Genomic DNA, 13,007 nt, shown 5'->3' with positions numbered 1-13,007 from the left:
ATATTTCACTTTTTCATTTAACTTCTTCAGTCTGAGTATTTCTGGCTCCAAGACTTTAAAATTAGCAGCTTTAACTGCTTTCTGGATGCATTTCCCAACATGTTTCCATCCCATCACACAACAGAAACCATAAAGATTTATTGGATTATAATAAACAAACAGGAGAAGAACAAGTTACACAGAGAGAAGCTGAGTGGGAAGACCTGGGTTTTCATAAGTTAATCAGCAGCGGAAGCTGATCAGAGAACAATGAACAGGTGAGGCTGATTAGGGGCCTGAGTAACAGCTGCGAGGAGCAGCAGCTGGAAATGATCCAGAAACCATGAAACGCGACAGAGAGATGGAGGAGAAATGACCCGAAGATTACCGTCAAAACAAACCAGAACAACTCAGATCAGTTTGTTTAGCACCAATTCACAACGCACTTTAAAAAACAGAAATCATTTCAATACAATTCTACAAGTTTCAGCTAATAATAGTGATCAACTAATCTCAGTTTATAATTCTAATTAGTTTAAAAAGTTTTTCTGTACGGAAATCCAGCAGCGCATCGAGTCGTTGACCTGCAGCATCACTCCTCCTGACCAGCAGGGGGCGACAGGAGAGAGGAAATGCGCCCCTCTAACAGGAGGGGCGTGTCCATGACAACAGTTCATGTTGTCATGGACTGTTACTCACCCTACAGTTCATGACAACACCAAGTTAGTTAGTTTGATTTTTCATGCTCCATGAAAAATCCCAACAAAGTCCACTCTGAGATGCGATTTTAAACAAAGAAGTAGAAAATGTTCAAAGGGTGTGAATACTTTTGACAGGCACACTAGTTACTCACCGTACAGTTCATGACAACACCAAGTTAGTTAGTTTGAAGAAGTGACGTTCTAGTATCTTTTTAGATTATATAGAAATTGTACACCAGGAATTTCTGGTGTTTCAACATCAGTGATGTTTCTACTTCCTGTTTGAGAGGCTGCATGATGTTTCTACTTCCTGTTTGAGAGGCTGGACCATGTTTCTACTTCCTGTTTGAGAGGCTGAACCATGTTTCTACTTCCTGTTTGAGAGGCTGGACCATGTTTCTACTTCCTGTTTGAGAGGCTGGATGATGTTTCTACTTCCTGTTTTAGGAACTTGACCTCACGAAGCCGCTCTGCAGACAGAGCACTTAGCGTCCCTTTGATTGAGATAAAACATGTGGAGCAGAGCACCGACCCCCTGAGGTCACAGGAAGCTAATTCCCCTCCTGCCCGGCTAATCACGTCAGCGCAGCAGGAGCAGAACAGAGACGGTGACCCCGTGACTCTGAGGTCAACATGGCTGACGGCTGAGGTCCAGCGTGGCGCCGCCGCCGCCTTCTGGGTCTGCTTGAACCGAAACACATTTATTAATGTTAGCATGTTAGCTCCAATTATTCCTAAATGAACAGAAGAAATGAACAAACAGGCAGCAAACATGTCTGCTCTGCTGGATGGCAGAAAATCTGCTAAATTAAAACAGACCGGTTCAATAAGTTGGAATATTATTGAAAACTTTATTCCAGTAAATCAATTAATGAAATGAAACATTAATTAGATCAATTCCACCAAAACTGATGTTTTCAAACTTTTGTTTCGGTTAATTTTGCAGAAAATAAAAAATTTTAATATCATCACCTTCCTAAATTTTTTTTTTGCCAAAAGTAATTAGTATATAGTTTATTACCTAACTGAGAACTGCAGCATGTCGGATTGTGAGTTTTGGTGACGATCGACTCAAAGCAGGAAATTATTCTGAAGGAAAATCTGAACATCTGAAGGCATTTAGACCCAGATTTCCTCCAGTTTTTCTGCAGGATATAAGTTGGATAATCAACTTTAATATTTTTCTGCTGTTTGGTCAAATACTTAAAAAAACATCTGGATGAACTGCAGGTGTTTCAGAGCATTTATGCAGCAGTTCCTGATTTCATCTTCTTTCCTGTTTTCATAAAATCTGGCTTCATGTTTTATTTCTCCTCACAGCCGTTCCCCTCCATCAGCAGATATGATTTAATACTGGAAGGACATGTTTTATCACTTTTACATATTTTATTCCTGGAGCCAACAATCTGAAACTAACAGCAGTTCATGTTCTGGTGAGCTGCCAGGTGCCAGGCCCCTCTGCAGCTCCTCTCCGCCTGTTAGTGAGGAGAACCAGGTGGACTCAATCAGAGTTCAGGTACTTTTGGTGTGACTGACCTGTCACTCCTGTTTGAGAGCATCAGAAGCAAACAGTGCTGGTAGTATGTAGATTCAGAACTGTGGACAGGACAATGCTGCTGCTCATTGCTGAATTTCGTTGGAGCAGCAAATGGACTCTGATGTATCTAATAGTTTTAGTCTTATTGAAGTCAAGCTAGTAAGTTAAAAAGAAAATAAGAAAACAGAGAAAAAATACACTTGGTATTTAATGGTTAAAGCAGAACGGGAAAAAAGACTTAAAAATAAATGTTTGAAAATATTTAACAAAATGTTGATAAAAATGCCTTTTTATTTATTGTTGTTGAATTTTACTATAAAATATTTGCCATTTATACTTTTGAAATAAATGGTTTAAAGGGATGGAAATCTGATTATTCACAATGTATTTATCTTGTTAATTTCAGAATGTAATGGATGTTTCTGTTTCTTTTGAGCTTTTTCATCTATGTGCTCTGAGGACCATCATACAAACAATAAAGAGTCGACTAAATTAACGGCTTTTTGAGTGAAATCCAGTCAAACTTCAGAGTAGAAAGCGTCACTTTCAAGTTGGAAATCGCACAGCAAACCAAACCTGACAAAACTCTGCAGTTCAGAAGCTTTTCCTTCTGCAGCCACACCGATGGCTGATCATTTAAAAGAGCCTTTAAAAATCCAAAACACAGAATATGAATTCAAACTGAAATGATGAAATGAATACATTTGTATTTAAAGTTTGTTTTCTATCAACCTAGTTTTGATATTTGTCTTAAATTGCTTTTGTGTGATTGTGAAGTTTCCTCCACCTTCTTCAAATCTGACAAAATCATCGTCAAACGTTTGTGCAGCAAAAATGTTCATTGTAAAGATATTAAAGAAGTCATCACCATTAATATCTTCAAAGCAGCACAAACGCACGTTTTGCTGCTCAACCGTAGCTGAGTCGATTAACACAGATGTAGTTTGATTTGAAGAATGTGGCTGGTTGACCTTTCATGACCTCTGGACACATTAATATCTTTAATGTTTTTGGCACAAATTAACATTTTTGCAGCACAAACGTTTGACACTATTTTTGTTTGATTTGAAGGAGGTGGAGCCGACTTCCCTCCGGTCTGATGAGACTTCAGGTTTTGAGAAAATGGCAGAAAGAACCAAAAAGCTCCCCGAGTTGAAGCAGAACCGCCTGAGAGCTGAAACTTGGACCTGAACTCTTTCTGCCACTGAGTTCCTGGAACCTTCAGCATTTCTGATCAACGTAAACCTGGTGAATGACCGACTGAGACACTTCAAAACATTTCATTATTATAAACTAAAGTAAGAGTCATTGAGTTCTCAGTGAACACTTTAGCTGAAGGAAATCAAGTAAGGAGGTTTATTTCTGATGGAGGGGAAAATGAAAGGAAGGAAGAACTGAAACCAGATTATTTTCCACCTGGAGGTTTAAAAAAACTACAATTTATTTTAAGAGCTTCTAAAAACTCCAGAGTCCAGATTCATTATGAATTCATTCATTTTAAAAGTAATAAACTTTCAGTTGATGAAATCGTCTTTATGGACGTTGACTCATTTCATTCATGTTAAAGTTCATCCTAATGAGTCCGCTGCCCACCTTCTGCTGTAAATAGATCTGTGATCTGAAAGCGCTCTGGTCTCAAGGAAACATCAGCATTATGGATGCCAGGTTACCGTGGTAACGGGGCCTTGAATGAGCTTTGTGATGTAAAGTCAACTTTTCACCAGAGGAAGCTTTGTGCTGCAGCCGGAGGCGGATAGCTCCGTCATTACGAAGTCAGAGATGACCAGATTTATTTTATTCTCAAAGCTGAGCTTTCATAAAACAATAAAACAAACTCAGCCTCTAATGATCAAAACAAAACAGGAGAGAAAGTTCAACAGATTAGTAAAATTAAATATTATGCATGTTTTTTAGTGTTTCCATTACCGATAAATATGACGTAAAGTTACACATCTCTGTCACAATGATTCATTAAAGTATGAAAATAAAGAACATTTCTACAATATAAAAATATTTCTGCTCAGTAATAAAGTGTCAGAATGAAAAGAGCAGGAGAGAAAGCTGGCATTGAAGCTGGAATATTTTTACTGACGCACAGAAAGATGTTTTTGTTGCTGTAAATAATAACCGACATTGAAAAAGGCAGAAATATTTCAGTAACATCATTTCTTCATTTTGAGAGCTTTTCTGCTCTCTTCAGTGGAAACTGTTTTCTGGTCTCTGTGATCTTCCTGCTCGTCTCTTCCTGGCCGTTTCTGAACTTCCGGTTTGATGTGTGAACTCGGAGCTTCAGAGCCGCCGGACTCGGTAACCGATCCGCTTTAACGAGCCTGCTGCTGGGCGTGGAGCCGCAGGAAGCAAGCGTCCCTCATTACGGACACAAGACATGACGGACCGGTACCGGAACCGAGCAGCTGCAGTTGGTAACGAGCCTCATGACGGCCGGCGGCCATGAAGGTCAACTCTGAACAGTTAGAGACGCCGGCAGCCATGTTGTCGGCAGCCATGTTGGCGGCAGCCTCTTTCAAATGATGCGTTTCTACAGCTTCATAGTAAAAATATTAATAAAATACTGCTTCATAGTTTAAAATTTATTCCCAGAGTCCTCCGCTTTCGGGTGATTTCCGGGTGTTGTTTTGAACTCTGACCTACTTTTCGTCTCCTTGTTACCATGGTTACTAGTTATTGTTGCTCCTTGTTTAGCTAAAACCAGCCTGGTTTTTCTCTTCACCGCTCTGAGCAAATAAAGTGTGAGAGCTCAGAGATGAAAACCAACAAATGCAGCTTTTAATGAAGCTCCACTAAAACATTTATTTATGGTTTTCTTTTCTCACTGCATTTTATCCAGTTTGATTCCTTTAAACTATAAAATCCTTTTAATTGTTTGTAGCGCTCTGCAAACTGTCAGAAAACCAAACCAGGAACAGAATTCATCAGAGTTACTTCTGTGACCTGGAGCCATTATGATTTTTTTTTATATATTTCTTGATTTTTACTTTTTACTATGATTTAAAAATAACAGAACCAGTGATTTATAGTCAAGCTAAATCAAAAGTGAATAAGAAATAAAGTGAAAATTAAACTTATTAAACTTTATTTTCTAAATTATGAGCGCCCCTCTCCCGGTGCTGTCCTGGGTAACTGCCATTTGACCCATATTAACCCATGTGTGATTTATTTTACAGAAAATGATTGTAGATATTTACAGACTCACTAATACTGCCTCAGCATGGCGGTTAATCACAACCTGATTGGTCAGCGAGTTAAATTCAGTTTAAAGTTAAATGAGGAAACAAAGTCACACTTTAAAAATAGTTTAAAAAGATCATGAAGTTAAAAGTAGCTCTGACCTTTAACCTCACACCCCCCACTGGCTTTATTTATAGAGGACAATCATTTAGAGGAAGTGATGTCATTACTCATTTTGATGAACGAATCTGACGGAGCAGAGGTCAACGCCACTCAGTCTCAGTTTGACTTCAGGAGGAAAAACATTTTAAAAACTTCTGGATTATTCATGAGATTAAACCACAAAGATCAGAAAAAGAAGATTCACTTTAATCCAAAATAAAAGTCAGAGATTTGGCACCTCAGCAGTTCTTCTTTTTGTGTCATAATCTGGATTAAATATGAAGTAGAACAGAATAAATACACCATCATAGGGGAGATATAAGAAGCGACCAGAAGTTTGATTCTGTTTGTTTTGAAGAGCGAAGCCTCGACTGGATGGAAGTGAAAGTAACTTGGCTTCCTTCCTGCAGAGAGAAAAATGACAACAACAAACAGAAAACCAGATGGCGTCCGTCCTGTAAGAAAGAGCCCAGCAGCAGAACATTAAATATCATCCAGCTAGGAAACCAATGATTCAGATTCAATTATTCAGTAAAAAGTTTTGCAGTAAAATCAGAAAAATTGATGTTTGGTTGATAATCTGGACTGCAAAATGTTTGGTGAGTGAATGTGGTGGTGGCAGCATCATGCTGCAGTGATGCTTCTCTTTTGCAGTGAAAAGATTTGATGCCTCCAAACACTCAGTGATCAAACTCCAGCTTTTATTGTGAAAATTAATCAGATTAATGTTTCACCATAATGACTAAAAACCAGAAAATGGTCAAATGTTCGTCTGTCTGCAGAAACCAAACCAGGAGATTTTAAAGGAAAGTTTGGGTTTTATTTGGGAATTCTTGGATGTTGACAATGTGATGAATGGCAGCACTGTACAGACCCACAATGGAAGCACGTTCATGTGTTAAAATGGCCCAGTCAAAGTTTAAGCTACAATCCAAACAGGAATGTCTTGAAAATGGACGATTGAGCTGAAAATGATCAGGATGAAAGAAACCAGAGGAGAGAGAGAGACGCTGCTGGAGAATCGACTTCTGTTCTTCTCCTTCTTTATGGCGGTTAGATGGGAGTTAGCGCCATCTACTGGAATGGAGCGTGGATCAGATGATAAAAGTATTTTACAAAGATTTTAAAACTAAAGATAAATAATAATAAAACTACATTCTGTTAATTTCATCATCAAACATGGCAACAAACTTCTGACCAATCACAACCTGCCTCCTTGGCTTGGCTCCACATATTTCTGGTGAACTTTGACCCCGGTGAAGCTCTTCATTCTGTGCTTTCTGTCCCAGTACCGTCTCCATGGCGACGTCAGAAAGTCCTGTAGCTACAAAATGGAGGCCGACTGCAGCAGTTTACTTTTATTTTTAATCGATTCTGAATCGTAGTAAATAATCACGATTCACATTTGAATTTTTTTTTTACATTTCTACTATAAACAGTTATTCAGGCAACAATCTGGCAAAAAGGTAAAAATCTGACTGACCTTTAACCTCTGAGAGGTGACAGTGAATTCAGAGCAGCTGGGTGAAAATAAACATATAAATAAACAAAGATATGCAGGAAAGGAGGAGCAAAGAATGAAAGAGTGAAGCAGGTATGGAAGTATGTTAGTGGCAAACAGAAAAACAACCAAAACGATCCAAATACAAAACCAAGAGCCAAAAATATTAAATTCTCCTTTTTAATTCTGATCTGTTCTGAATCTTTCTCAACTTCCTGATAATAAATATTGACAGCTGGTTTAAAATGAAGTTTGTGATGAGATGATGAAAATATTTCTACGGTGTGATTTTTTTTCTTTGCGTCATCAGAGCGTGGGTTTCTCAGCAGCAGCGCCGGCCCTTTTTTCCGCTCTGACTCGTCGCTGGGCTTCCTGTGAGCCGCCAGTCGCTCTGCACTCCAACATGGCCATCAGCAGAAAAGACAGCTTCCTCTGGGGCAAAGGTACGCAGCTTTAACCTGAACATGGGTAAAAACGGTTTACGTTTCCAAGGTTTGTCTGCTTCCAGCTGAGGATGAGGATTTTTACACATTTCAGATGTAGTTATGGAAACTTCTCTCATTTTATTGTTTCTGTTATAATTGTGACTTTTGGATCTCATTAATGGTTCAGTTCCTCCAGGATGAGGGCGAGCCTCGGGTTTCTGATCTGTCTGCTGGTGATGAGGCTGTGGGTCTGCTGGTCGCTGCAGACCAGCGGTGTGTGTGTGTGTGTGTGTGTGTGTGTGAAGGTCATCCAGCTCTGAATCCTTTCTGCCCCCCACAGCGCCACCCAGGCTCCGACTGGCTGACAGGAGGCAGAGCGACCGCAGCGGCCAACCTGAGCTGCTGGACGACCTGCAGGTACCAGACCTGTCATTAAAACACCTGCTCTCACACACACACACACACACACACACACACACACACACACACACACACACACACACACACACACACACAGGAACAAATCATTTTATTATTTCTGACTGAGGATCAGAAGCAGCTGCAGGTTTTCACATCAAACATCGTTTCCATTTTTCCCTCAGAAGCTGAAACTGGAGCTGAATGATGGAGAGGCCGGATCCAGCAACCCAGACCTGAAGCGCCACAGGTGAGGCTCTGCCCAGGTGGAACCAGGTGGATCCAGGTCCAGCTGGGTCCCACCGGGTCCAACTGGGCCCGCTGGGCCATTTCCAGCGCCTTTCTTCAGCTGAACTCTGCTCACTGTGTCAGCTTGAATTATTTTTGATCAGAAACCATTTTCAGCTTTTCTTCACTTCCTTTTCTAGCTGCAGTTTTTCTTCCTAAAGAAACGAGCGCTTAATGACACTTCGTAAGGCTTTTAGATCATAAAATAGTTTCAGGTTCGGTTTTAATTCTCTGACTCTCCCTGACCTGTTGTGGTTTTCTGCCTGTTGGCTCAGCCAGTCGGTCTGAGGCGTCAGTTTCACAGCCAGAGAAAAGAAAAGGTGTTAAATTAAAACTTATTTTCAGATGACTGGTGACCCCGTTTCTGTACTTCCTCTTGCTTTTGTTGCTGCGTTCAGCGGCTGACGGTAAGCGCTGCGTTCACTGCCATGTTGCATTCAGCTGCGGGTCGCCCACCAAAACCAAACACACTTTTCTGCAAACTGAACCTCAGACTGCAGAGAAAATTGAACATCAGCTGATGAATGAGATTATTTAAAACCTGCACAATGGAGCTGGATTAAAATAAATAGTTTAAACACATTTAATGAACAACATGCATGAATTTAGCTCAGAGCCTGTGGTTCATGTTTCCTAATTTTATTCAACTTTGTTTAAAATAAAAATACAAATTTAATTGTTTTTAAATTAACATGAAGCAAATAAAAAAGTTCATTTCTTGACTTTTATTCTCTTGTTTTAGTAAAAGTGTGGTGAGGAACAGGAAGTTTCTACGAGGGAAAAAGAAATTCAACATGGACCCAAAAGTGGTGAGTTTTCATTTTCTGCACATCCAGTGACTCCAACGTCTCCAGAGGTCAGAGGTCACCGACCTACAGTAGTAACTCCAGAGTAAATGGGAATTTTCTGCTTCCATTCAACTGGTTTTAATGGTTTTAATGGTTCACATCGAGCTGAAGCTACACTGCAAAAACACTCAATCTCACCAAGTATTTATGTCTAGTTTCTGCTGCAAACGTCTCATTACACTAGAAATAAAACAGCACTGACTTAGAAGCAGCTTTTCAGCAAGTTTTAGGAGATTAAGTCAATAATTAATGATAAAAAAGTCAGCAGGTTATTTCACTTATAAAATAGGAAAAATTATCCCAAGTGAAATAATCTGAATATTGAAGAATCTTTTCATCAATATTAAGGAATTATTGACCTAAATCAGCTCCTATTTCTGCTCAAGTTATTTCTGAGTTACTTTTGTCTCATTTCTAGTTTACTGAAACATTTCCAGGAGAAACTAAACCAGACGTCTCAGTAAGATTTAGTTTTTTCAATGCAGCAGCTCAGTGTGTGATGCAGTAAAGGAGCTGCCTGCAGAGCGGCGCAGCAGCAAGAAAAGCCACATCCTGTTCCTCACAGAGATGCAGAGGCGTCGCCTGGCAGCCAAACCAAGCCGCGCTCCGAGTTTTACTGACACGATACAAAATGGAGAAGTGATCAGTTCACTCTCTGCTTCGCTACTGAAGCTACACGCCTGGCAGTCGTGACTCAAAACCTGAAGAAGGAAACCTTTAAGATCTGAGATATGATGCTTCTGGTTGATAAGTGACCAAGCAGCAGATGAGGTGACCCTCATGTGACGGTATGAGGTCATTTCCTGTGAATCGTTGTTTTCCTGCAGGGCGTCTGCTACCTGGTGGAGCACGGCATCCTGGAGTGGCGAGCCGAGCCGGTGGCGGAGTTCCTCTACAAGGAGGAGGGGCTTAACAAGACCGCCATTGGCAACTTCCTGGGAGAACGGTACGGCGGGTCAGAGGTCAAAACAGGAAGTTCAGAACAGGAAAGTCACAACAGGAAGGTCAGAACAGGAAGGTCACAACAGGAAGGTCACCACAGGAAAGTCAGAAGAGGAAGGTCAGAACAGGAAGGTCAGAACACGAAGGTCAGAACAGGAAGGTCAGAACAGGAAGGTCACAGGGACTGGAGGACAACTGGATGAACCAATCCAATCCAGTTTAATTTATTAAAACCTTCAAAACCAAAGTGCTGCACAGTCAAAGCAAAAACACACAAAAAGGTTTTATTCTGAAAAAAAAAAAAAAAATCTTTGACTGTAGAGACTATCACGGCTTAGAAAGTAAAATAGAAATTTAAAGGGAAAAAGCTGCTTTGAGTCAGGAATCAAAGAAAAGAAACCTAATTAAAATAATAAAAAATGTTATTTAATAAAATACAATGATGAATAAAAATTTATTATTTGATACATAGTGAAATAAGTTCAAAAATGTAAAAAAACAAAAAAAACAAAGTACAGTAAATTAATTAATATTTCTAATATAAAGTTAGCCACGGTATTTATAAATAAATTTAAAGGAAAAAATTAAAGGAAAAAAAAATCAGAAATTCAAATGAAACAATATAATAAAATCTGAAAAACATAATTTAACTGCCTGTTGAATCTTTTTGATTTTGATATTTCCCTTCAGAAACTCCAGTTTGTATGAAATTATGGTTAATTTATCTTGTCCTACAATCTTATTTATACTTTGCCATTAAAAATTTTTTATGGACAAATCAGGCAAAGAGTCTGAGTCTGAAACTGTTTAATGTGTTTTACTAATATTAGTTATGCTTATGTTGTTATTACTCTGATTTTCCATTTTTCTTGAAGGCATCGTTAGCATAGCATCAATATTCAATTGTTACATTTTCTATTTTTTTACAAACTTTAAAGCACCAATGAGAGGACAGGAAACTTTTGGGGGCAGGTCCAAAAGTGGGCGGAGTTACTGCAGCAGCATTTAGCCACGTCCCCTGGACCTGCCCACAAGTTGTTCCTTTCAGTTTGAAATACTGTAGTCTGAATTTTATTCCTCTAATTTGTTTAGTTTTTCTCAAATCCTAAATGAAATGAATCGGCTTGGTAGTTTTCTCTGCAGGTTGTTCCTGTTCTCTGTCTGCTTCCTGAAGTCGATCTGATCTGCTGTAAATGTCACACAGGGAGGAAATGCACCTGAAGGTCCTGAAGGCGTTCGTGGCTCTGCATGAGTTCTCCGACCTGAATCTGGTCCAGGCGCTGAGGTTAGTGACAATCGGATTAAATATTCATTTTATTAAAATTTATTCTGATTTTCTCAGCATAAATAATTCTCATTTTTTACCAGCGTTTGCTTCTTTTGATGTGTGTTTGAATAAATCTGTTGTCAGGCAGTTTCTGTGGAGCTTCCGGCTCCCAGGTGAAGCCCAGAAGATTGATCGGATGATGGAGGCGTTCGCGGCGCGTTACTGCGACTGCAACCCCGGAGTGTTCCAGTCCACAGGTACGACTCACCGACCAATAGAAACACTCTGCTGCTTCACCGACCAATAGAAACGATCTGCTGCTTCACCGACCAATAGAAACACTCTGCTGCTTCACCGACCAATAGAAACACTCTGCTGCTTCACCGACCAATAGAAACACTCTGCTGCTTCACCGACCAATAGAAACACTCTGCTGCTTCACCGACCAATAGAAACGATCTGCTGCTTCACCGACCAATAGAAACACTCTGCTGCTTAACCGACCAATAGAAACAGAGCCTGAAACCTCTGTGCTCATTAGTTCCTCACTGCCTTCTGCACAAAGCCTTTACTTTGAATAGGCCGGTGCGGCTGTGCAGCTGAGGCAGTGATAACAAAGCAGCGCTGTGGTTTCTCTTACAGACACCTGCTACATCCTGTCTTTTGCCATCATCATGCTCAACACCAGTCTGCACAACCCCAACGTGAAAGACAAGCCCAACCTGCAGCGCTTCGTCTGCATGAACCGAGGAATCAACAACGGCGCCGACCTTCCTGTCGACCTCCTCACGGTCCGCTCACTTCCACCTACACGCCTCAGAGCAAAGCCTTCCTGCTGGTCCCTCCTGCCTTCAGGGGGCGCTACAGGGACGCTTAGCCAAAACAGTGTCATCTGCAAACAGTTTTATTCCACACTGACCCAATCTCTACAGCTTCACTCTGAATTCCCTGGTTGCTGAAAATAATATAAAATTACCTATAATTGTGCAAGTTAGAATTATGAAAATACATTTTCTGAAAGGAAACTGTCTAATTTTGGACATTTTTGATAAAAAGTTGAGGTGTTTTTTTGGTTGTATTGAATTTAGTGACTTTTATAAAACAACAAAACTCTTTTTTGACTTCGCCTCCGTTTTTTCCTCCAGAAACTTTACGCCAGCATCCGCAGCGAACCCTTCAAGATCCCCGAGGACGACGGCAACGACCTTACTCTGACCTTCTTCAACCCGGACCGCGAGGGCTGGCTGCTGAAGATGGGTGAGTCTGCTGCAGCAGCAGCAACGGCGAAGCGCCTCGCTGGCTGCTGCGGCGCGTTTCTGAACGTTTGTTGTGGCTCCAGGCGGCCGAGTCAAGACCTGGAAACGCCGCTGGTTCATCCTGACCGACAGCTGCCTCTACTACTTCCAGTACACAACGGTGAGTTTCTGCTTCCTGCTGGTAGAGCGCAGCAGCAGTGTGTGTGTGTGTGTGTGTGTGTGTGTGTGACGTTCGGTTTGTCCTGCAGGATAAAGACCCGATCGGGATCATCCCTCTGGAGAATCTCTGTGTCAGAAAGCTGCAGGACTCCAGCAAACCGGTAGAGAAACTAACTTCCAACATCATCTAGAAACTGAGCCAGAAAATATAATTTAAACATATTTACCTCTGATTACGGTTCCTGTTTCCACCAGTTCTGTCTGGAGCTGTACAGCCCCAAAGGTCAGAAGGTCAAAGCCTGCAAGACGGAGAACAAAGGCCGAGTGGTGGAGGGG

At 40.7% G+C, this 13,007-nt stretch overlaps 1 protein-coding gene across 1 annotated transcript in view; it reads left to right on the top strand.

Moving 5' to 3' along the window:
• The first annotated feature begins 2,363 nt into the window (after positions 1-2,363).
• Positions 2,364-13,007, top strand: part of LOC106940004 (cytohesin-2-like) — a 15,854-nt gene continuing 5,210 nt past the window's right edge. Inside the window, exons 1-13 of the mRNA XM_015022606.1 lie at positions 2,364-2,376; positions 7,380-7,512; positions 7,835-7,911; positions 8,097-8,161; positions 8,942-9,008; positions 9,875-9,993; positions 11,194-11,274; positions 11,401-11,513; positions 11,899-12,047; positions 12,402-12,513; positions 12,596-12,672; positions 12,761-12,832; positions 12,927-13,007. Of these exons, the coding sequence (XP_014878092.1) occupies positions 7,473-7,512; positions 7,835-7,911; positions 8,097-8,161; positions 8,942-9,008; positions 9,875-9,993; positions 11,194-11,274; positions 11,401-11,513; positions 11,899-12,047; positions 12,402-12,513; positions 12,596-12,672; positions 12,761-12,832; positions 12,927-13,007 (1,053 nt within the window). The 5' untranslated portion in view covers positions 2,364-2,376; positions 7,380-7,472. The remainder of the gene's footprint in view (positions 2,377-7,379; positions 7,513-7,834; positions 7,912-8,096; positions 8,162-8,941; positions 9,009-9,874; positions 9,994-11,193; positions 11,275-11,400; positions 11,514-11,898; positions 12,048-12,401; positions 12,514-12,595; positions 12,673-12,760; positions 12,833-12,926) is intronic.

The sequence above is a fragment of the Poecilia latipinna genome, unplaced genomic scaffold (genome assembly GCF_001443285.1).
Source record: "Poecilia latipinna isolate Pla-1442-1.1 unplaced genomic scaffold, P_latipinna-1.0 Scaffold3057, whole genome shotgun sequence".
In the NCBI taxonomy this organism is placed as follows: domain Eukaryota; kingdom Metazoa; phylum Chordata; class Actinopteri; order Cyprinodontiformes; family Poeciliidae; genus Poecilia; species Poecilia latipinna.
Note: the sequence above shows the minus strand (reverse complement) of the source record. Positions and strands in the feature narration are given on the sequence as shown.